The following is a 25554-nucleotide window of genomic DNA, read 5'->3' as shown; positions in this document are numbered from 1 at the left end:
CAATATAGAATGCCCAATATCAAACAAAATGCAACATATTATATGTTTTCAAAATAAAATTTTATTTAACTACTCTTCATTTAAAATAATTTAACTTTACTCTTTAGCAAGAAAGGATCTTGGAGCTGCTTACTTGTAAGCAATAAAAATAAAGCATAAAAATATGAAAAATGAAGTTGGGAGTTAAGCAGCAATTTGTAAATTAAATAATTATTCTAACCACTGTTTGCATTCCAAAGCCTCTTATGTAAATATTTAAAGGATATGTAGTATTAACTACAGTCAAGGCTATGGTTTTCTAAGTTGCGATGTATGGCTGTAAAAGTTGAACCATAAAGAACCATAAAGAAGGCTGAGTGCAAGGTGATGTGAGATGTGAAGGTATGCCTCGGTTAAGTCAAGGGAGGCCATGAAATCCCCCTGATGAGTGTTTGCTGGTATAGAATGTAATGGAGAATGTCTATAGAGAGGGGCAGTATACAAATCCAATAAATTATTATTATTATTATTATTATTATTATTATTATTATTATTATTATTATTAATGAGTGCATTTAAAATTTTATGTATTTAATAAAGTCTTCAGAGAGGGGCGGCATACAAATCCAAATAATAAATAAATAAAATAAATAAATTGAGACGTTTGAGATCCAGAACGGGGTGCCAATCCCTGGACGACTTGGAAACCATGAATAGAAGGGAATAAAACCCCAAACTTCTCAGATCTCTAGTGGCTTGAATGGAGAGCAGGTGCTGCACTGCATTAACCATTAATCTACGTTTTGAAGACACCATAGAAACCAGGGAGGGAACAAAGAAAGAAGGAGGGAGCAAAATAAACTCTAATGAAACCCTATAGCTAGCTGTAGAACGAAACCAGGCATCCTGAGTTTAAAAATCCCAAAAAATCCTCAAAAACCTGGCAACTTTAAGACTTGTGGACTCCAAGTCCCAGAATTCTCCAGCCAGCTTTGCTCAACTTGAAGTCCACAAGTCTTAAAGTTGCCAAGTTTGAAGACCTCTGGCTTAAGCAAAGCACACATTTTTACCATTTTTGCATTCTTATGATTGAACAGTAAAAAGAGGAATACTGTACTAATCCCTAGTGACTTGATAGTTCTTAAGGTGTGGTTAATATTAAACATATGCAGAAATAATCTTTTCAAGCATTCTTTCCATCATTTTATTTATCCATGCAGTAGGTGCTTGGAGTAGCTTTAAAAAATGAAATATATTCGCTTGATCAAATTCTTTCATATGAAGTTTGAGCATAAACTTTTGCAATAGAGCTTTGCTGGCTGGAGAATTCTGGGAGGCATGTTCCCCATCATGACTGTGCGGTACTTGGAAAGTGCTGGTTTCTTGTTGCCTGCAGAATCACATGGCCACGCAGCTTAGAGGGAACAGTGCCTGTGAGTCCCTTGTTCTGCAAGCTGATCAAACAAGTCAGTACTAGAGGAGATCAACTCTGTCTGCTCTTTAGAAGGCCAAAGTCTGAAGAGGAAACTCAAATACTTTGGCCAAATAATGAGAAGGAAGGACTCACTGGAAAAGAGCCTAATTCTGGGAATGATTGAGTGTAAAAGAAGAAGGGGACGATAATGAGGTGGCTGGATAGAGTCACTGTAGCAGTCGGGTGAGCTTATATGGACTCTGGAGGATGGTAGAGGCAGGAAGGCCTGGAGGAACATTGTCCATGGGGTCGCAATGGTTCAGACATGACTTTGCGACCAACAGCAACTAGTATTAACAAATCTAAACTAAACTAAACTTAAAAACTCAATTCCACCTATATCTTAGTGTTCATATTTGCCAAGAGGCAAAGGCAGAAACAAGGGAAACTACAAAATGTGACATGATCTAATTTAAACCCAAAGAAGCAGCTTAATTTGAAAGATTTTGTATAGATCATATCTTAACTATATTGTGTTTTTTCCTCCAAAGTTTTTTTTATTTTTCTCTCTACACACATACAATACAATACAATACACCTTCCATTTTCAATACAATAATGTAAGTATATTAGTCAACAAGTATAATCTTTAAAATTTCTTAATTCATATCTATTTAATTTTGGTATAAATCATTTTTCTTCTGCTTTTTATCATTCAGGGGTTTTCTGGGCTTATTACTCTGCAAGTAATTTACCATGGTTTGGTTATATTCCTTCATGATTCAGCTGCATGATTCCCTCTGAGATCTAATATTCAGTTATTAATCTAAGTATATATAATTCTTACACAGGAATTGAATACTAATATTTTGGGCTGCAATTTTCATAGTACTGTATACAGATAAACAACTACCTGTAGTAAGTATTAAGGGACATAAATATTGGTTTCTATAGGAGCCATAGATACCACAAATAATACTGATTGAGAAAGTCTGCTTATTTTTTGCCATTGGGTAAAAATAATTATGTAATGATTCATCTGCAACTTTACATTAACCTCTGCAATATTTAACGCTGAAAATAAATAACTTACATAGGGTTCTATCAAGTTTACTAATAAGGGCATTAAAGAATTTAGCAGAGAATAATGAATACTTGCAGTGGGAATGTGAAAAACAACATAACCACCAGAAAAAGAAAACACCATTTTTTTCAACCTACATTCTAGTGAGATTTATTTTTCCCTTGTGCTCAACATTGTGGTGATGCTATGTCAATGGCAAAATTTTAACCTGGCTTCTGTTCTTTATGTCATGCTCCAAGTTAAGTCAAGTTAACCACATGGTTCTAATTACAACGCAACCTGCTGCCCAAGTTTTTGTGTGTTTTTATGTGTTTATGTTGCCACATGCATATTTGTAGAATTTATTACACCATATACCATTCCCAGTGCTTACATATTTCTCCATTCAAACTATTACTTTCACTAGATTCTCTAATTAAGAATACTGTGATTTAAATGTTCTGTGACTTATTTCGGCACCAATGTATGGAAGTGCTACTTTAAAATATGTATATATTTCCATGCCAAAATGGAAAGGGGCCCACTTAAATAAAAAGGGTTACAAATTTAAAAGGCATGGTTACCATAAAAAGGAAACAATGAATAACTTGGTAGTTACATATCAATAAACTACCAATTAACAGCTTGGTAGTCACATATCTTCAGAAACAAATACTGCTACTGATATGTTAATTGTGATAAAGATAAATACTTATTCAAAAAGAAGTGCAACACTTTAAAACAACTTTTAAACCAAGAACATCTAATAAGAAAATGTGCTCATTGGGAGCTATAGCACAGAGGTCCCCAACCTTTTTAGCACCAGGGACCGGCTTTAAGTTAGACGAGTTTTCTACGGCCCGGTGGGGGGGGCTTTGGTCATATGGGGGTGGGGTTATGGAGGGGTGGAGCTTAGTGACGCAGCCCTCCACACTTCTCCACAGGGCAGGGAGAATGAGGAGGCTCCTTTGGCGGCTGGGGGCTGCCTGGCTTTGTGATTTTGACTGGGGGGGGAACTTAGGAAGGTCCTACTTCTCCCCCCCCAGCCAAAAACTCAAAGCCTATCTGCTCCAGAAACTTGGCGATCGCGCCCCACCGCCGCCGCCTCCTCCGTTTCCCCCAACGGCAAGCAATCTAAACGCGGGAAGGGCATTCCGGCGCTTCCCTTCAGCCTCAGAAGCCCCCTCGACGCTGGAGGGATGGTTATGAGGGGAGCGAGCGAGGAGAAGAAGACGTCCCACTCATCGCTCCTGAGGGAACGGGCGAGGGCGTCGGAGACCCAAAGCCCATCCTGTGTGGAGGGAGACGGAGCCAAGCGGGGCCACCCGGAGACCTTTTCCCGTCTTCTTCTCCTCGCTCGCTCCCCTCACAGCCAGCAGCCCCGCTCGCGGGGGGATGCCCGTTCGTAGCTACCAGCCCGCCAAGCGTCGAGGGGGCTTCCGAGGCTGAAGGGAAGAGCCGGAATGCCCTTCCCGGGTTTAGATTGCTTGCTGTTGGGGAAAACGGAGGAGGCGGCGGTTCTTTTCTCCTCGCTCCAGAAAGTAGGCGATCGCGCCCCACCGCCGCCGCCGCCTCCTCCGTTTTCCCCAACAGCAAGCAATCTAAACCCGGGAAGGGCATTCCGGCTCTTCCCTTCAGCCTCGGAAGCCCCCTCGACGCTTGGCGGGCTGGTAGCTACGAACGGGCATCCCCCCGCGAGCGGGGCTGCTGGCTATGAGGGGAGCGAGCGAGGAGAAGAAGACGGGAAAAGGTCTCCGGGTGGCCCCGCTTGGCTCCGTCTCCCTCCACACAGGATGGGCTTTGGGTCTCCGACGCCCTCGCCCGTTCCCTCAGGAGCGATGAGTGGGACGTCTTCTTCTCCTCGCTCGCTCCCCTCATAACCATCCCTCCAGCGTCGAGGGGGCTTCCGAGGCTGAAGGGAAGAGCCGGAATGCCCTTCCCGGGTTTAGATTGCTTGCTGTTGGGGAAAACGGAGGAGGCGGCGGTTCTTTTCTCCTCGCTCCAGAAAGTAGGCGATCGCGCCCCACCGCCGCCGCCGCCTCCTCCGTTTTCCCCAACAGCAAGCAATCTAAACCCGGGAAGGGCATTCCGGCTCTTCCCTTCAGCCTCGGAAGCCCCCTCGACGCTGGAGGGATGGTTATGAGGGGAGCGAGCGAGGAGAAGAAGACGTCCCACTCATCGCTCCTGAGGGAACGGGCGAGGGCGTCGGAGACCCAAAGCCCATCCTGCGTGGAGGAAGACGGAGCCAAGCGGGGCCACCCGGAGACCTTTTCCCGTCTTCTTCTCCTCGCTCGCTCCCCTCACAGCCAGCAGCCCCGCTCGCGGGGGGATGCCCGTTCGTAGCTACCAGCCCGCCAAGCGTCGAGGGGGCTTCCGAGGCTGAAGGGAAGAGCCGGAATGCCCTTCCCGGGTTTAGATTGCTTGCTGTTGGGGAAAACGGAGGAGGCGGCGGTTCTTTTCTCCTCGCTCCAGAAAGTAGGCGATCGCGCCCCACCGCCGCCGCCGCCTCCTCCGTTTCCCCCAACAGCAAGCAATCTAAACCCGGGAAGGGCATTCCGGCTCTTCCCTTCAGCCTCGGAAGCCCCCTCGACGCTTGGCGGGCTGGTAGCTACGAACGGGCATCCCCCCGCGAGCGGGGCTGCTGGCTATGAGGGGAGCGAGCGAGGAGAAGAAGACGGGAAAAGGTCTCCGGGTGGCCCCGCTTGGCTCCGTCTTCCTCCACATGGGCTTTGGGTCTCCGACGCCGCGGACCGGCTGGAAAACCCCAACGGCCCGGTCCCGGTCCGCGGACCGGCGGTTGGGGACCTCTGCTATAGCAGAATAAAAAAGCACATTAAATTGGTAGAATTAAAAATATCAGCCTAATATTGACTTTCAGAACAAGACAATCTCTTCTATGTAGAATCCTCGAAAAACACCATTACAGTCAAGGAACACAGGTCAAGGTATACAGTGGTACCTCGTCTTACGAACTTAATTCGTTCCATGACGAGGTTCGTAAGAAGAAAAGTTCGTAAGATGAAACAATGTTTCCCATAGGAATCAATGTAAAAGCGAATAATACAGTGATCCCCCGGTTATTGCGTTCCCGACCATTGCGAACAGGCTAATTTGCGATTTTTGAATCCGGAAGTCAAAACACCATCTGCGCATGCGTGCCCTTTTTTTCTATGGGCACGCATGCGTAGATGGCGCCGGGCAGATCAGCTGCTGGGCGGCTTCCCTAGGTCTTCCCCGTCTTGGCGGGCATCAGCGAGGAGTTTCCCCACCACCCACGCAAACTCCTCGCTGCTGCCGCTTCGCTCGGGCCGCTTCCCAGCTGAGTACTCAGCTGGGAAGCGGCCCGAGCGAACGGCTTGTCCGCAGCCTGCCTGCCCGCGCGCCTGCGGCTCGCGCGCCCTTCTCCCGCCCACGCCGTTCGCTCGGGCCGCTTCCCAGCTGAGTACTCAGCTGGGAAGCGGCCCAAGCAAACGGCTTGTCCGCAGCCTGCCTGCCCGCGCGCCCGCGGCTCGCGCGCCCTTCTCCCGCCCACGCCGTTTGCTCGGGCCGCTTCCCAGCTGAGTACTCAGCTGGGAAGCGGCTCGAGCGAACGGCTTGTACGCAGCCTGCCCACGCCGTTCGCTCCCCCTCTTGCTGGCGGGAGGGCGAGAAGCCCTCCCCACCCGCTCGCCCGCCCTTTGCCGCTCACCCGCCCTTTGCCCGGCCACCCGCCGTTCGCTCGCTGCTCACCCGGGTTCGGGGGGGTGCTGGCAAGCCGCCCATGCCGGCGGCGACGTTTTAAAACAGCCGCGCGGCTTTCCAATGAGTCCCGAAGACAAACGCGGAAGTTTGACGTTTGTCTTCGGGACTCATTGGAAAGCCGCGCGGCTGTTTTAAAACGTCGCCGCCAGCATGGGCGGCTTCCTAGCAGCCCCACAAACCCGGGTTGGGGGTCCGGGGGGGTGCTGGCAAGCCGCCCATGCCGGCGGCGACGTTTTAAAACAGCCGCGCGGCTTTCCAATGAGTCCCGAAGACAAACGCGGAAGTTTGACGTTTGTCTTCGGGACTCATTGGAAAGCCGCGCGGCTGTTTTAAAACATTGCCGCCGGCATGGGCGGCTTCCTAGCAGCCCCCCAAACCCGGGTTGGGGTTCCGGGGGGGCTGGCAAGCCGCCCATGCCAGCGGCGACGTTTTAAAACAGGAACCCCAATCTTCGGCTCCTCGCTAGCGCTGCGGGAGTAAAAACACCATCTGCGCATGCGCAGATGGTGTTTTTACTTCCGCAGTGCTACTTCGCGAAAACCCGATCACTGCTAGGGGTCCTGGAACGGAACCCTCGCAATGATCGGGGGATCACTGTACATGCAAGCCCATTAGGAAAATCCAAAACATTAAGGCTTAAAAAAAAAGCAGCAGGCAGAAAAAGCTGAGGTGAACGGAGTTGGGGGAGGGACAGGGAGAGGTGGCAAGAGGTGGCAGTCCCAACGAAGCCAGGCGAAAAGAGCCTCTCTTGAGCTCCATGAGTTCCTGCCTCCCATTTCTGTCCACCCCACTCTGCTCATTTCCCCCACACCTTTCTCCTCTCTTGAGCTCCATGAGTCTTTGCCTCCCATTTCTCTCCACCCCATTGTGCTCATTTCCCCCACAACTTTCTCCTCTCTTAAGCTCCATGTTGTGAGCCGCCCCGAGTTTGCAGAGAGGGGCGGCATATAAATCCAATAAATCTAATCTAATCTAAATCCATGAGTCCCTGTCTCCTGTTTCTGTCCACCCCACTGTGCTCATTTCCCCCACAACTTTCTCCTCTCTTGAGCTCCGTGAGTCCCTGCCTCCTGTTTCTGTCCACCCCACTGTGCTCATTTTCCCCACAACTTTCTCCTCTCTTGAGCTCCGTGAGTCCCTGCCTCCTGTTTCTGTCCACCCCACTGTGCTCATTTCCCCCACAACTTTCTCCTCTCTTGAGCTCCATGCTGTTAAGGGGTGTTTTAGAGAAATTTATAAGCATAATTTATTTCACTTAAATACTTCATCTTGGACTCAGCTCAAAAACTGATCTCTGTTCAGTATTATCCATAAAGTGCCAAAAATATCAGCCTGCGTTTTGTCTTTAATTTTCCCCAGAGCAGCTAGGCAAATCACCAGGCAATCTTACCATATTTTAATCCAGCTATTTAAAAAATTGGATCTAATATCTTCACATTCCACCAGTCACCAGAAAAAAAACCTTACTTTCATTTTAGCTGTAAATATTCATTTTCCAACTTGTAATGTTTTTCCTATGAAATATATGCTATATAGTTTTCTTTTCAATTTTTCTCCTTAGCGCTGAACAGAATTAAGGACAAAACACATTTAAAGATTTTTGGCTTTCCATTAAATTTTCCCTTTCTGGGATGCTGATATATTTTCTGAAATACCATAAAATATATAATTATTCAGAAAATCAGTAGTGTTGAGACCAAAGCTCACTTTTCCTTCATATAAAGAAAATGTAAGGGGAGGAGAATATTGGAAAATAGATTATTTTGAAACTTTCAGAAATACATATTATGAATGGACAAAGGACTAGTCTTCACCTTCTTCCAAAACATTGTTTTCATTTCCAACAGAATCTATTTCTCTGTTATCTGCCACTTTTAATCCTATCAATTTATTGTTTCCTTTTCTCTATATACATATTATGCATTATATCTGTTGTGATTCAGCCTGAGGCTCCTCAGGGACCGGCTGGATCTCTGCCGGATCCATGCCCAGAGGAGGAGGACAGTGAACAGGAGGGGGAGGACCAGGCAGATGGGGGAGAGGAACGTCAGGAAGAGGAGGAGGGAGAGCAGCCTGAGACCCCCGGGGGGGGGGGGGCTCTCCCCAGCTAGTAGCCTGGATTCATTGGATGAAGACGCACAGGCTATAATAGACATGAGGCAGCGACAAGCAGCTCAAAGGCGGGGCCAATTAGAAAGGTATTTCCATCCCTGAATTGGCAACAGCTGGGTTTGGGTGTGGTTCTCCTCAGCAGGGTTGAAAAGGCAGGCCCGCCCTTACAGTCTTGTGGAGAGTTATCAACTGGGAGTCCTGTGACCTTGCTTCGATTCTCGGCGTCGCTGATCTTGGCTTGTGGCCTAGAAGTCTGGAAGACTTGGGGGAGGCATGGGTTTTTATTATCTCCAGCGTTGTTTTTGCCAGCAAGAATCCTGTTTTATTGCCTGGCCTTCGTGAAAACCTCTGTGAAGCTTCATAGTGTTCCTGTCTGTAAGAACAGTTTTTGTTACCTGTGTTTGCTTTGAATTATATAAACTGCCTTTGCTTTTTACCAGTGTGTCTGGCTACTCTTTTTGGTTGGTGTTGGCGTCTGGGGGGACCCAGACAAAACAATATCTCTTTGCTACAAATCTCACAGTTAACATTTTTGCTATCCATAGCCTCTTTCACTTCATCCTCTTTTACTTAAATCATTCCATTAAAGATGTTTCATATTTTTATTAATATAATTCTATTAAACTATGTAGGCAGATTTCCTTGCATCCACTTGCCATTTATTCTTCTGGAAAATTTATCTTCTAATTCTTTTACATACAGGATTCATACTTTGCCCATTTTGCATTCATTCAATGTTCAATTCTTTCCTTTTCCTCCATGTCAATTTTCTCCCGAGATTCATTCAACACTATCAAATAATATGCCCCTTATTTGGAACCAGAAAGTCTTGTCACTTTTGTTTCATTCACTAATTATCTAAATCTTTCAACAGAAATAATCAGGACAGTCATATTTTAGCTCTATATTTCATTGCCTGGTGATTTAATAGATTTATGCTTAAACCACAATTTAAACAAATTTTCCTAAATAAATATACTCAGTCATCATTCTTACTCATTCTTGAGATTGTAATGGTCTCTCCTCAGTTGCTTTATTCCATTTCATTCACTTATGGCACCAAAGTAATTATTCCCATGTATCAGAAAGTCAGAATATTGCAAATTTTCCAAAAACTCCATTTATGCTTCTTTTCTTAACACCACTCATTGATAGAAACATGCAAATATCATCAACCTATTAAATCCAGTTTTCATACAGCAAACTCCATGACAATAACTTTATGCTAAACTAGAGAGGTGGCCATTTTATCTGCTTGCATTGGATTTTGGGGGAAATTGTACTTCTTACATCTACATCTGTCTTTTAAATTATGACTCACCTTGTGTTCCTTCGCAGAACAACAATATGTAAAAACATACATACAGAACTCTTCCATGAGTTCATTATTATAAGATTTCGTGTGTAATGTCTGACATCACTTCAATATACTAGCTTGCACTGAAGTTAGTAAAAATGCCATTCAAAACAGTTCCATCATGTGTAATGCCTTGTCTTACGAACTTAATTGGTTCCAGGACAAGGTTCGTAAGGCGAAAAGTTCGTAAAACAAAACAATGTTTCCCATAGGAATCAATGGAAAAGCGATTAATGGGTGGAAGCCCAAAACTCAGAAACTCAGAAGCCGAGCCGCCATCCCATTCCTCCCCTACCCCTTTGCCACCCCTCTCATCCTGGGTGAAGCGCTGGGCAGGGAGGCAAGCCGGCCCTTCTGCTCCCCCCCAGCACAAAAAAGAAAAGGTGCCAGCCCTGCTGCTGAAGGAGGCTTGAGCCTCGCGTTCCCCCCCCCCCTGCCCCTTTGCCGTCCCTGTCATCCTGGGCGAAGCACTGGGGAGGGAGGCAAGCCGGCCCTTCTGCTCCCCCCCAGCGCAAAAAAGAAAAGCTGCCAGCGCTGCCGCCGAAGGAGGCTTTAGCCTCCCATTCCCCTCCCCCACCCACCCCTTCGCCGTCCCTCTCATCCTGGGCGAAGCGCTGGGGAGGGTGGCAGGCTTGCCCTTCTGCTCCCCCCCAGCACAAAACTCAAAAGTTAAAGATTTAAAATGCTGTGTTAACAGTGGGAAATTTCTAGAGTAACTTGTGAAAAAGCTGATGTTCCTTAGAGAATGTCAATACCGACTGGCAATAATGTCTTCACAAATAACAGAACTAATAGCATCACATTAGTTTTTGTGCTTTTCCAATAGCCAGCAGTTTGTTCAGCCAATTGAGAGAGATGGGGACAGAAAAATGCATATGCTTTATTTATTTGGCCCAAAGAGTGCCCACCGCAATAAGAGCGTCTCCCAGCATGTCCCCTCCTTTCCCCGGAAAGTAGTTTGGGGGGGGGGGGAGGTTTATTTCAGCACATGAGCTGAAAAGCCTGATTGACCATATTATGGGGACATGTATTATTTTAGGGGAAGCACATTATCTATATGAATTTACAGCAATTTGATGGCACATAATCAATCAATCAATGAAAACACCATAGTAATAGATCTGTGTTGCTCAGTTCCTCTATCAATGGCACTTTGGAAAACAGGCTAATTTCTTAAATTAAATATAACTCAGTCAAATGTTTGATGAAGAACTTCAAGCATGATTAGAATAACATGGTGCAAGCATCTCTTGAGACACGATTGCATAGATTTCCCAACCTAGAGCCCTTTAGATATGTTAGGAGTATAACTCACAGAATTTCTAGCCAAAAGCACTGCTGGGTGGAGATTCTCATAACTGTACTTCTAACATATCTGGAGGGCATCCAACTGGGAAAGAGTAAGATCAATCTTTCCCATAATTAGGATATGCTCGTCTGCATTTCATATTACATACCTTTCCTTCTTCATTAAATCTTCCTACAAGATAAAACCATTCCCGAGAACAGAACCAAGTTGGCATAATTACTGTTGGTCCATGGGATGTGAAAACCTAGGAACAGAATGAGAAAATAGCCTTTTATTTTTCAAAGAAGCATAGTTCTTAAGAAATAAATTTGGGCAACTAATACTTCTTTCCTGTTAAGGCTGAAAACCTGGTAAATTCCTTTGAGAGAAATGGGTTGCTTTGTTAAGAAAACTGAATAATTTTTCATGACTGGTAAGAAATACTATGAATACTATAATAAATTCTGAATATTTTATTACAAAGCTACAGTGGGGAAGAGTACTGTTAATTGATAGAGTGGTACTGAAGAAGTTAAGAAGGTAAGAAAGAGACGGGGTGGCGCAGTAATTAGAGTGCAACAGGCTACTTCAGCTAACTGCTACCTGTAGTTCAGCAGTTCAAATCTCACCACCGGCTCAAAGTAGATTCAGCATCCCATCCTTCTGAGGGGGGTAAAATGAGGACCCAGATTGTTGGGGGCAACATGGCTCAGGGCCAGACTATTTATGGGTCTGTCTCTTGCCACATACCTCCCAGAGACCAATAAGAGCACACAGAGTTGGCCTCCTCCAGGCCCCTTCAACTAAGCAACGCAGGTTGGCAGGGCTACGGGGAAGGGCCTTCTCTGTTGCCGCCACAGCTCTGTGGAATCAACTCCCCTGCCCCTGATGTCCGTACTGCTCCCACCCTACTGGCCTTCCGTAAGGCCAGGAACACCTGGCTTTGCCGGCAAGCCTGGGGGCCATGAATTAAGAACTATCATGGCCAAAACGTATGAATAATATACATGCATGTTGTCTTGATTGTTTAGTTATGGGTTTTTAATCAGGGTTTTATAGTTTTAGATTGTATATTCGACTTCTTTTTATTGTTTTTGTATTTATATTGTTATTGTAAGCCTCCCTGAGTCTTTCGGGATTGGGTGGCATAAAAGTCGAATCAATTAATTAATTAAATAAACAAACAAACAAACAAATAAATATGTTGATTCTGTAAACTGCTTAGGGAGGGCTGTAAAAGCACTATGAAGCAGTATATAAATCTAAATGCTATTGCTAATGCTAAACACTTTTCCAGGAACTGTACTTCCTCTATCACTTTCTCCTTAGAACAATTTAAAAGATGGGCTACATATAACACCATTTACATCACAAAATCACGACAAGAATGAAACATGGTTCCGAAATAATCATTTTTTTTCACACTAAATCAAAACTGAACTCAGTAACTCAGATAACAAACATGAAATCACGCATTCTGCCATAACTCATCTGGTTTTATTTTCAAAAATTCATGAATTTGTTTCAAAAACAAAAGTTATCCAATATAAACCCCACTTTTTACAACCCTGTAAACACTTAATTCGGGATATTTATTTTTATTTATTTATTTATTTATTGGATTTGTATACCGCCCCTCTCCGCAGACCAACTAAATGGAGCTAAGCATCTCCTGGTTGGAAGCCCTTCCTGATGCCACGCAGAGTTTGCAGCACATTTTTTTTTCTTTCACCCTAGGAGAGAAATGCCTGCTAGTACTTAGGATTGAACTCTCAATCTCCTGACTGGAAGGTAAGTGTTTTCACTACCAGGCCACCATGCTGTTCACAAGGATTCCAATATATGGACCGATGTTCAAATGTGATAGTCTACAATGAGATTAATGCATTCCCTATACAAAGTGTTGTTGACATTTTCAGCCATTCATTTAGAAGTAGCCCTTGCATCTGAGGCTTGTCAACATTTCTTAGATACAAATAAAGATTTAGCAGTACAGTGATCCCTCGATTTTCGCGATCTCGTTCTTCGCAAAACGCTATATCGCGATTTTTCCCACCCGATGACGTCACTCTCTTCCTTCCTTTCTCATCTTTCTTTCTCTCTCTCTTTCTCTATCTTGCTTCTTCCTCTCTCACACTCTCTTCCTCCCTCTCTCATCTCTTTCTTTCCTTCTCTCTCTTTCTCTATCTCTCCCCCTCTTGCTGGCGGGCGGCGGGCGGGCGAGCGGGGGCATCAGCGAGGAAGACCCAGGGAAGGTTCCTTCGGCCGCCCAGCAGCTGATCTGCTCGGCAGCACGGCAGCAGCGAGGAGCCGAATCGGGGTTTCCCCTTTGCGTGGGCGGCGGGGAAACCCCGATCTTCGTCTGCTCGCTGCTGCTGCGCTGCCAAGCAGATCAGCTGCTGGGCGGCCGCAGCAGCAGCGAGCAGACGAAGATCGGGGTTTCCCCGCCGCCCATGCAAAGGGGAAACCCCGATTCGGCTCCTCGCTGCTGCCGTGCCAGCAAGAGGGGGCCAAAAGAACCTTCCCTGGGTCTTCCCCACCGCCCACGCAAACTCCACCATCTGCGCAAGCGCGGCCATGAAAAAGGGCGCGCATGCGCAGATGGTGTTTTTACTTCCGCAACCCTACATCGCGAAAAATCGATTATCGCGAGGGGTCTTGGAACGGAACCCTCGCGATAATCGAGGGATCACTGTATTCTGTATCTTGTTCTATGGCATGCAGTAAGTTTCCCACAAGATCTAAACTTCACAAACATGAAATAAAGTAGTTAGAAACTAAGCACACCTGTAGTTTTTACTGTTTACATATTATGTGTCAAAATTAACAACCAATGGAAAGTGCTATCTTAGAACAAATCAAGTGGAAAGTACAGTGATACCTCGTCTTATAAACTCCTCATCATACAAACTATTCCAGATACAAACCCAGGGTTTAAGATTTTTTTGCCTCTTCTTCCAAACTATTTTCACCTTACAAACCCAAGCCGCTGCCACTGGGATGCCGCGCCTCCAGACTTCTGTTACCAGCAAAGCGCCTGTTTTTGCGCTGCTGGGATTTCCCTGAGGCTCCCCTCCATGGGAAAGATCACCTCCAGATTTCTGTGTTTTTGCGATGCTGCAGGGGAATCCCAGCAGCACAAAAACGGGTGCTTCGCTGGCAACGGAAGTCTGGAGGTAGGGTTTCCCAGCAAGGGGAGCCTCAGCGAAATCGCAGCATCACAAAAACACGGAAGTCCGGAGGTTGGGTTTTGAGGACTTCCATGTTTTTGTGATGCTGCAATTTCACTGAGGCTCCCCTCGCTGGAAACCCCACCTCCGGACTTCCGCTGCCAGCAAAGCACCCGTTTTTGCACTGCTGGGATTTCCCTGCTGGGATTCTCCTGCAGCATCACAAAAACACGGAAGTCCGAAGGTGGGATTTCCCACGGAGGGGGGCCTCAGGGGAATCCCAGCAGTGCAAAAACGGGCGCTTCGGCTGGCAAAAGTGGTGAGTTTTGGGTTTGCACGCATTAATTGCTTTTCCATTGATTCCTATGGGAAACATTGTTTCATCTTACAATCTTTTTACCTTATAAACCTCGTCCCGGAACCAATTAAGTTCATGAGACGAGGTATCACTCTATTTAAATGACTCCATAACAGCATTAAGCAATTGGTATTTAGTAACATTTATTTTATGTCCAAGTAACATATATAAAATAAAAACAAAAAACAGCACATATGAGTAGAAATATGGGCAAATTTAATAACCTAAATATTTACACAGAAAACTGAAGAAAACTAGTATCTAGGAAAATAAATGAATGTGATCCTTGATTTGTATATTTCTGAGTGACAGTTTCAGTGAATTATACCAACAAAGCCTTTTTTCTTTGCTTTAAACAAGTATGTCTTAAACCCAGAGCTGAAATAAACCAGAATATCCGGATTATGTAAGGTAAATCTATTTTTTTCCATTAATATAAGACAAAATGTCTAACATGTCTGCAGACTAATCTTCTTGTCAAGAAGTCAAAGGAGTTTAGTGCACCCTGCCTTAGGTATTATATCTAAAGCTACTTTTATGAGCTAAGCAAACACAGACAGATATTAGCTGTTTCCAGCTGCTTCTTGTGGATTTAATCTAGCTCATTCACATTGTATAGGATCCATACAATACCACTATCCAATTATTATTCTGCCATACTTTTGCAGTGCTGATCGTTCACTAGTTTCCTTGTTCCATTACAACTTCCCAACATATTCTTGAAATGATTTTTAAAAGTGATATTTTTAAAAAATTGAACTTAACCCGTCAGCCATCATCTAGAAGGTCAGATCTGCATATTATAGCTCTAATTATATTCATTCCATGTTTTGGCTGCAAGAAATATAATCATATTCCATATCTATGTTCTACAAATCTGTAAGGCAAAATGTTATAAGGGGAAAATGGTCTAATTTTAAAGCAATTCGAATAACAACATATTTAAAACCATTTTCCTAGCAAAATTGTACATTCCGTTCATTATCTTGTTTTTAAGATTTAACAAAGTTTATATTCAAAAATAATTCTGAATAAAATTAGTATAAGGGACATAAAGGCAATATTGAAACTATAGGAAGAGTAATGATCCTGAAAGATCACTAAAGAAAAGTCATATAGATAGTTGTACCCAAGTTGTACATTTTCCAGTGATCTCCTTGAACTTCTAAAAGTTCTCTTATTTTCCTTTATTTGTTGACATTCTTGACATTCTTTTATTGTTCTTTGTTTGATATTGAAAGTCTGTGTTCAGTTATCATGTACTTGTTACCCTAAGCTTTTGTTTTTCAGCTATCATGTTGCTTAGTTTTAAAAGGCATTTTAAATATCAGTGAATATCTATTTCTAACAGATGTATTCCTTTTGTATATTTGGTTATAGCTAAGCACATATTTTATAATATCCATTTTGAGTATCACTGCCATTCCATTCCTACATTTGGTTGTTGCATTTGGTATTATACCATGGATTAAGGTTAACATGACTTGTTCTGTACCAAATAAATAAAACATATTATTTAGCTCTGTATTTCAAAACACATAGTATTATCTCAAACTTTGTCAACTTCCAGAGTTCTTTCCAAACCTGCAATCAGAGAGAAGAAACATGAAAGGGCCAAAAGGTATCCCTGCAAATATGTAAGGGTGTATGCAAAGCTTAGCAGAATCAAGAATATAAATCTTATCATTATCTTTAACAATAAAAAAAATCTGCAACTAATGTTTTCTAAAAGATTGTTTAATATGTTTTTAAATGTATTTTGTGTGTTATGTATATATGTGTATAAATTAAAACTTATTTTTAATTAAATAAAAAATAAATGATTGTAGAATACATGTTACAGTAAGAAGAAATGTTGGGCTCTCTTTTCTAAAGTCCTTTATTGTCTTTAAGGCATCAAATAATTTCTTTCAAAAGCATATTTGGACTTTCTTGGGGTTTTTTTTTCCTTTTAGAACATCGCTATCAGCCCTGGATAACTCTCCTGGACGTGGTGGCAGAGAACAGAGCTAGAAAGCAGGTTATTGAAGGGATGTGGCTGCCATGGGTGGGTGGGGGAATATTTTCACTAAATGTAAACATGTGTGTATATGTGAATGTGTGTTCTTCCAGAGTCTTCTCACTGCCCTGAAAATATGCAGCAATCACCATATCTTTCATAGGTTGTGTATTTGCTGAAAACCTCCACTCCCCACCACATGAGTGCACACACACACACACATTTAAAAGACCTGGAAAAGCACAGGAATCAAGAGGTTTTTTCTCTCTCTTCGGTATTAATAGTATTTGCGCTGTGCCGGAGGAGGGGGGCTGCGGCTAGACACCATCAGCCCCATGCATACTCACCAACTCTTGCACTGGCCACACCCATCCCCAAGGCTTATTTTTGAGATAGGGCTTATATTAGGCCTACCCAAAAAAATCCACCCAGGATGGGTCTTATTTTCAGGGAAACATGGCAGCTAAACCTACTATGAATCATGAATGAGAGGACAACTCTCTCCAACAGACAGACTAGCTGAAAATTCTGAGATATGTATGCCTTATACCAGTGGTGGCGAACCTATGGCACAGGTGCCACAGGTGACACGCGGAGCCATATCTGCTGGCACGCGAGCCGTTGACCTAGCTCAGCTCCAATGTGTATGTCTGCCGGCCAGCTAATTTTTGACTCACACAGAGGCTCTAGGAGGGCATTTTTAGCTTCCAGACAGCCTCCAGGAGGATGGGGAAGGGCATTTTACCCTCTCCAGCTCCAGGCCTTTGGAGCCTGGGGAGGGCGAAACAGGAGCCTACTGGGCCCATCAGAAGTTGGGAAACAGGCTGTTTCTGGCCTCCAGATGGCCTCTGGGGGGCCAAGGAAGCTGTTTTCACCCTCCCCAGGCATTGAATTATGGGTGTGGGCACTTGCTCACGTGCAATAGCATGCACTCATTCTCTTTTGTCACCCGAGGCACTGCCTTATACTGTACATTTGAAAGTATTAGAATGGGACTGGTTTAGGTTTATTCGTCTACTATAAGATAGAAAAAATATGACATACCAGGCCTTTCAGTGATGAAAGCACCTTGGGAAATGTATATGTAACATACCTTATTAACTGGCATTGTATTTGAACAAGACACATGAACAGACTCATACATATTTAAATGCCACTGATTCAATAGAAGAAACCAAACTCATAATATCCAGCTTTCCTTTACCATAAAAAAAGATCATGACATTACTTTAAAAATCTAATTTAAAAAACTACATCCAGTTAATTATCCATTTAATGTATTTATATTCCAACCTAAATGGATATATATCTTGCAAAACAAAATACAGTAACTAATAGATAAAATATACTGAAGTCTGTTAAAGAGTACAAAGTTTAAACATGTATCTATAAAATGGCTTAAACAATTAAAACCTAAAAACAAATAAACTATCTATAACGAAACCTGAATATTTTTAACGTTTTTTGTCTTCTGCAAATCTGTTACTACAATTACTTGCAATCATATTGCAATCATCCCACCCAGAAACAGGGAACAAAAGGAACAAAACCTACACAGCCCTTTTTTTTTTCAATAGCTGGGAATTACACCTCCCCCAGCATCTCAAACTTCCACACATTTCTTGACAGTTACTGCCAAACCCTAGAGCAATGGGAACTCTCTAGCTTTGTGTGATGATCCTGAGAAGTGCCTAAGACACTCATACACACGTAAATTATGCCAATTTTTGAAGAAGGCAAGATAAACCGGTAGAACAGCATTATGAATTGATTTATGAATTAATCCGTAGGTGTAGATTAAGTAAGATAATGAATTCATTCTCCATTTTCTGCCTTGCCTTGGGGAATATGAATTCATGTGTGTGTTTTTTAACAAATTGTCTCTGGGTCAGCTTTTTCTAGCTTCAAAGAAAACTTAACAAGCGCTGTGTTTCAGTGCATTTTATACCGAACAGTTAATCTAAAGCAGCATGTGGGTGTATTTATTTAGTAGCACTGTAGAACAGGTATTGATGAACTGATTGAAGTTTTCATTGCTTGAAGAAATTACTTGTAACAAAACATTCTTTTTTTTTTGGTTTCCAGCCAATCTTGTTGAAAACTATACATTGTACTGGCATACAAATCCAATTAAATAAATAAATAAATATGTACAGAATTATGAACTGCAAACTGAAACTGGACAGAAATCTACTCTATAGCAATTAACAAGAAGTTTGTCTCTTTTTTAAGAATTGCATATATAAAATTTATTTCCTCAGTTAACTTCTGTATGAGAACAAGAGCATAATGTGAAAAACTGACGTTAATTAATAAGAGGCATCCTTAGTGCTCTCTGAGCTTGTTTGTTTTCTTGAAGATGTTTCATTACCCAACCTAGGTAACATCATCAGGACTAGCACTGATGAGGTTATCTAGTCTGCATAACGAAACATTTGCAAGAAAATTACCAAGTTCAGAGAGAACCAGGGACCCCTTATGTCAACTCTGAGCTACAAATATTCTCCTTTATTGGATAATTACACCTCTAAGTCTAAAAAAATATTTTTATCTCTTATACAATAAGCATTTCAGACATAAAATGATGAATACAATCTACAATCAGTAGATTTCTGATGTTTTAAGAAAAGGAGTTTCTTAAATCTCTCAGAGTGGGCAAAGGTATAGGAGGTTTTCACTTAACAATCACACTTTCAATGCCCATTAGAACATAGAATGACACTAAATGAACCAGTCCTCATACTTACAGAGTTTCAGCCTCCCCACAACCATATGATCTCTGTTTGTGATCTTCATTACTGGTTTCCCACAAAATCAATGGTAAAGTCAGCAGGAAGTTGCAAATAGAAACCATATGACTTAGTACTTAACACTGGCATAGGATTCACTTAATTATGGCACCAGAAGTGTTGGAACTGCCATCATTAAATCATGCAATCACATGACACTGTGCTTTACCACTTAGGAATTCTGGTTTTTAAATTTTTTTTAAAAAACAGACTTTTTTAAAAAAATACATGTGTCTATTTAAAACTTCTTAAAAATATCAGATATGAAATTTCTAATTTCAATCTGGCTTCTTTTCTTTTTCTTTTTTAAATCTTTTTTTCTGGTGAAGTATTGCTTACAAAGATCCATCAGCTACCACTGTGGTCTAGAATAGATCCTCCAACTTTCCAGGCTTAGAGAAATGCATACTCATATGTGCTTGCTCAGTTTATTGTTTGCTGCAGAAATGTTATGGATGAGAGAAAGGTAAAATACAGTAATAACACCTTGGCTAGGTTATCTTGATGGGCATCATGAAAAAGTTATGACTTTCCTAGTAGAAGTCACTGTTGTAGAAATCACTGTTACCAGCAAAAACAAAAAAGGTGTTACCACCATGATACTTAGTTGGGGGAAAGATTAGAAGTAACGTGAGTAAATATTATTTTACTGAAAGAGTAGTAGATTCTTGGAACAAACTTCCAGCAGACATGGTTGGTAAATCCACAGTAACTGAATTTAAACATGCCTGGGATAAACATATATCCATCCTAAGATAAAATACAAGAAATAGTATAAGGGCAGATTAGATGGACCATGAGGTCTTTTTCTGCCATCAATCTTCTATGTTTCTATGTTTCTATACTTGGAATATGTGCATGGTCTAGTCTAGTGTATTGGTTAATATAATTTCAGAGAATAAAAACTTGGTGATATTCAAAGTTCATAAATCAAAATTATCCCATAGTTGGAATTCTAGCTGAATTCATACTATTATCATAATAAACACAACTATAATAATGGTATTCAAACTCTAAAATATTTGGCTTAAGACAATACTGTGACCCTTTATTATAATCACAAAGAAAAATGAAAAAGGGTTATATGGAGAACAAATGCTAGAATTAGCAAAGATGAATGATAATAAAAGATAGAAAAACTACATGCATTTAATGGAAATAAGCAGTGAACTTGAAGCAGGACAGGCAGCATAAAGTTTTCAGATTTATTCAAATGGCTTCAGTACATGATAAATTATTGGGTAATGTTTTAATAAAATCTTTAAGGATAAATGGGCAAAGTTCAATACAGAATTTATGTACAAAGATAACAAAATGAATAAAATTACATTATGCTCAGAGTAAAAATAAGTCTGACACATTTAAATCAAGCAAGTAAAGAAATCATACTAAAACTTTAAACAAAACATACAGCCAATTTTTTGTCACCAATTTTTTCTGCTTTTTAAAAATTATTCCCAAAAGTTATTATTTAATTAAGGTCTCTTCACTAACTTTCTCTTAGCATTCTCACCTTTTATTCTTTCACATTCTTTATCCCTATTAAGGAAGTTCTTCTTAGTTCTTTGGGATTTAAATCACGATAAAATTAAAAATCAAACAATACATAGGTCCCTTCAGCCTTGAAAGACGGCGTTTAAGGGGTGACTTGATCGAAGTGTATAAAATCATGCATGGGATAGAAAAGGTGGAAAGAGAAAAATTCTTTTCTCTATCACACAATACTAGGACAAGGGGGCACTCCCTAAAGCTCGCAGCTGCGAGAGCAATTATGGGCTTCTCTAAGTATGCCCATATTACTCCAACACTCCGCAGTCTGCATTGGCTGCCGATCAGTTTCCGGTCACAATTCAAAGTGTTGGTTATGACCTATAAAGCCCTTCATGGCACCGGACCAGAATATCTTCAGGACCGCCTCCTGCCGCACGAATCCCAGCGACCGGTTAGGTCCCACAGAGTTGGCCTTCTTCGGGTCCCGTCGACTAAACAATGTCGTCTGGCGGGACTCAGGGGAAGAGCCTTCTCTGTGGGGGGCCCGACCCTCTGGAATCAGCTCCCCCCTGAGATTAGGATCGCCCCCACCCTCCCTGCCTTTCGTAAACTCCTTAAGACCCACCTTTGCCGTCAGGCATGGGGGAACTAAAACATCTTCCCCTTGCCCATGTTGTTTTGCCGTTTGATTGATTGACTGTGTGCCTGTTTCTTTTTATATATATTGGGATTGTTTTATGAAATTACTAATTTTAAATTGTAATTAGATTGGTGGGCATTGGATTTGTTATTATGTACTGTTTTTTATTATTGTTGTGAGCCGCCCTGAGTTTGCGGAGAGGGGCGGCATATAAATCCAATAAATGTAATCTAATCTAATCATAAGTAAGAAAGTGAGGACAAATCAAGGGAAATATTTCTTCACCCATAGGGTCGTTGGTTTATGAAATTCACTTCCAGAAAAGGGCGTGACAGCTGTCCTTCTTGATAGCTTCAAGGCAGGATTAGACAGATTCATGGATGCCAAGTGTATCGGTGGCTATTGAAACATAGAACATAGAAACAGAAGACTGATGGCAGAAAAAGACCTCATGATCCATCTAGTCTGCCCTTATACTATTTTTTGTATTTTATCTTAGGATGGATCTATGTTTACCCCAGGCATGTTTAAATTCAGTTACTGTGGATTTACCAACCACGTCTGCTGGAAGTTTGTTCCAAGGATCTACTACTCTTTCAGTAAAATAATATTTTCTCATGTTGCTTTTGATCTTTCCCCCAATTAACTTCAGATTGTGTCCCCTTGTTCTTGTGTTCACTTTCCTATTAAAAACACTTCCCTCCTGAACCTTATTTAACCCTTTGACATATTTAAATGTTTCGCTCATGTCCCCCCCTTTTCCTTCTGTCCTCCAGAATATACAGATTGAGTTCATTAAGTCTTTCCTGATACGTTTTATGCTTAAGACCTTCCACCATTCTTGTAGCCCGTCTTTGGACCCGTTCAATTTTGTCAATATCTTTTTGTAGGTGAGGTCTCCAGAACTGAACACAATATTCCAAATGTAGTCTCATCAGCGCTCTATATAGCGGGATCACAATCTCCCTCTTCCTGCTTATTATACCTCTAGCTATGCAGCCAAGCATCCTACTTGCTTTTCCTACTGCCCGACCACACTGCTCCCCCATTTTGAGACTGTCAGAAATCACTACCCCCAAATCCTTCTCTTCTGAAGTTTTTGCTAACACAGAACTGCCAATACAATACTCAGATTGAGGATTCCTTTTCCCCAAGTGCATTATTTTACATTTGGAAACATTAAACTGCAGTTTCCATTGCTTTGACCATTTATCTAGTAAAGCTAAATCATTTGCCATATTACAGACACCTCCAGGAATATCAACCCTATTGCACACTTTAGAGTCATTGGAAAATAGGCAAACCTTCCCTGCCAAACCTTCCCCTATGTCACTCACAAACATATTAAAAAGAATAGGATCCAGAACAGACCCTTGTGGCACACTGCTTGTAACCTGTCTCTGTTCAGAATACTCTCCTTTAACAATAACTCTCTGATGTCTACGCTTCAGCCAGCTGCAAATCCACTGAATGGATGTCCATGTGCCGCCTCTATGTTGCTTGAGGCAGGCAGGATTCCCTTGAGTACCATTTGCTTGAGGTCAGGGGAAAGGCAGGGTCTTGCCTTCTCTTCCTGCTCAAGATCCCCATGGACAATTGGTGGGCCACTGTATGACGCAGAATGCTGGACTCAATGGGATTTTTTTTTAAAGTGAAAATCAAACACAGCATATCAGCACAAATGCCTCAAATCAGCTGCCAAGCATGGTAGTTGAGGAGTGATGATTTGGGCTTGTTTTGCAGCCACAGTATCCAAAGACCTAACAATCCCAAGAAACTACTGGTTACCATCATTTGATTTTGTGGCTTAAAGGATTTTCCTAAGTTTTGAAGAAATTTATACAGTACATTTGGCATGTAACACACTGAGAAAAATCTTTTATCATTCCATTATTGGGAGACAACCACATGTTAAATGTCAATGAGAAAATCATTCAAGCCACTCAGACAAAGGGCAATCGAGAATATATAAGCAGCATTTTAAATCCCAATCTCATATATATATTTTTCTTTGCTTGATTAAATATGTCTTTGACACTGGTAGAGCCATGCATAACTGCCTAGGTTTCTAGATATTATTTATGGCAATCTCTGAATATTTTATTAGGTGTGAAACACATAGAAAAACATATAATGGACATTAAAACATTTATTACTCAGCTTAGAAGTTCCATCACTAACATCTGGATATATGCCACCTCAGCTATGTTATTCTTAAGCAAAGCCCAGCCAACAGGACTCAGCGTTTCCTTGTGTGGTTACGCTAAAATTTATTCTTAAAGAATAGAGCACTGTGTTTCTGCTGTCCCAACTGCAGCACTGCTATTAGCTTCCTAGAAACACTTCAAAATCTTTATTTACTTCAGACCACAAATTTTTGTAAGCAACAGACTATTTTGAAAAAAAAAATTCTATTTTCTCCCACAGTACAAAATTATAGTAAATTTCCTTCTATGAAATATCATTCACGTTTCTAAGCAGCTTACAACTCTTTCTTGGATTTGCATTTTGCAAATTCTAGAATAAATGAATGTATAAAAATGTGAGTCGTTTGCAAAACATTTCAATAGCATTTTTTAATTCTAACTGAAAGAGGAAATAAAATTGGTTATCCTCCAAAAGTTGCTGAACTACAAATCCCAGAACACTCTACAACAAAACATCATTAGTTAGTTTTATCCGCTAATATTTCTAACAAATTGCTCCAATTTGCAAAGCAGAACTGAAAGATTCCAAACAATTTGCTACAAGTTTGTGTTGGAGTAGCTCTCCACAATATGGCGCTACGTATACAATGAAGAACTACATGAGTTTTCAAAATGAAATATTTCTTCCAACTTTTGCATTACATACATTCTTTCAACATTATCATAAAAGTAACTATGCAATGTGCACAAAAGAAAAATGTGATAAGCCTATAACTTTCTGGAATGAAGTGTTTTGAACAAAAAATTCACTATTCAGCCACAACAATACAAGTTACATTTGGAGAAAAAACTAAGAGAAAAGCATTTGAAAAAAATAACGTTTTGCTAGCTATTATCATTCTACAGGGATAACCACGTTTTGTAGCTATGGGACAATAAGTAGCAGAGTTTATACTGTCTTGATGAAAAAGAAAAAGGACTCTTGGAAAATAATATTCCACAGTAAGTAAAGAAATTAAAGGTGTAAACAGATATAATACTTCAAAAAGAAAACAGTGCCTCGAAAGCAGCCATTCTTACTTATAAGAAAGAAACAAAGGTTTTAGAGTGGCCTTTACAATCCTTAGAACAGTGATGGAAAACCTTTTTTGGTTCGCATGACAAAAGGGGCTGTGTAGGTGGGCTAGCATGTATGCACATGCCCACATCCCTTCTCTCCCCCTCATGCATGCACATACACACCCACACCCCTGCTGCCCCCGCTCACAATCCCCCCATCCACGCACAAGCCTCACCAAAGTCTATGACGGTGAAAAAATGGGCAAAACGTAAGTTTGGAAAGTACTTCCGCTTCGCCTGTTGTGCTATTTTTTACACTCCGGAGGGTTCAGGGAAGCTTCCCGGAAGCTCCGAAGTGCAAAAAACAGCACAACAAGCAAAACAGGAAGTGCATTTTCAGAACTTCTGGTTTGTCTGTTGTTTTTTTTTAAATTCCGGGGCTTCGTGGAAGCTTCCCTGAAGTGTCTGGAGAGCGTAACGGTCTTCCCCATGGCCAAACATCAGCTGGCCAGCCCACGCATGCGTGCTGGAGCTGACATAGAAGCATAGAAGATTGATTGCAGAAAAAGACCTCATGGTCCATCTAGTCTGCCCCTATAGTATTTCCTGTATTTTATCTTAGGATGGATATATGTTCATCCTAGGCATGTTTAAATTCAGTTACTGTAAACAACGTTACCTCTAATTTTTTTTCAGTGTGGGTGGAAAAGTATAATGTTTGAGCGGCACATTTTCATCCCTGGGTATGGGTCAGTTAGAAACCCGGTTGTTAAGTAAATCTGGCTTTTCTGGCCCACTTCCCCCATTGTCTTGGTTGTGAGACGGTTGCAAAAGTCACGCGACCTCAAGACACAGCAACAGTAATAAATATGAAACGGTGGCCAGGTTTTGATCACATGAGTGAAAAAGGGGCATAAGTCACTTTTTTAAGGCCGTTGCGACTTTGA

The 25554-nt window shown here is 41.9% G+C and overlaps 1 protein-coding gene across 3 annotated transcripts in view; it reads right to left on the bottom strand.

Annotated features, from left to right (window-relative positions):
- B3GNTL1 (UDP-GlcNAc:betaGal beta-1,3-N-acetylglucosaminyltransferase like 1) overlaps nucleotides 1-25554 on the bottom strand; it is a 207561-nt gene that overhangs the window by 69201 nt on the left and 112806 nt on the right. For all 3 annotated transcript variants that reach the window (XM_070739756.1, XM_070739757.1, XM_070739758.1), the window contains exon 7: nucleotides 11124-11219. In XM_070739756.1, the coding sequence (XP_070595857.1) occupies nucleotides 11124-11219 (96 nt within the window). The remainder of the gene's footprint in view (nucleotides 1-11123; nucleotides 11220-25554) is intronic.

The sequence above is a fragment of the Erythrolamprus reginae genome, chromosome 2 (assembly GCF_031021105.1).
Source record: "Erythrolamprus reginae isolate rEryReg1 chromosome 2, rEryReg1.hap1, whole genome shotgun sequence".
In the NCBI taxonomy this organism is placed as follows: Eukaryota; Metazoa; Chordata; class Lepidosauria; order Squamata; family Dipsadidae; genus Erythrolamprus; species Erythrolamprus reginae.
The sequence above is the reverse complement of the archived record's forward strand: the minus strand, read 5'-3'. Positions and strand labels throughout refer to the sequence as shown.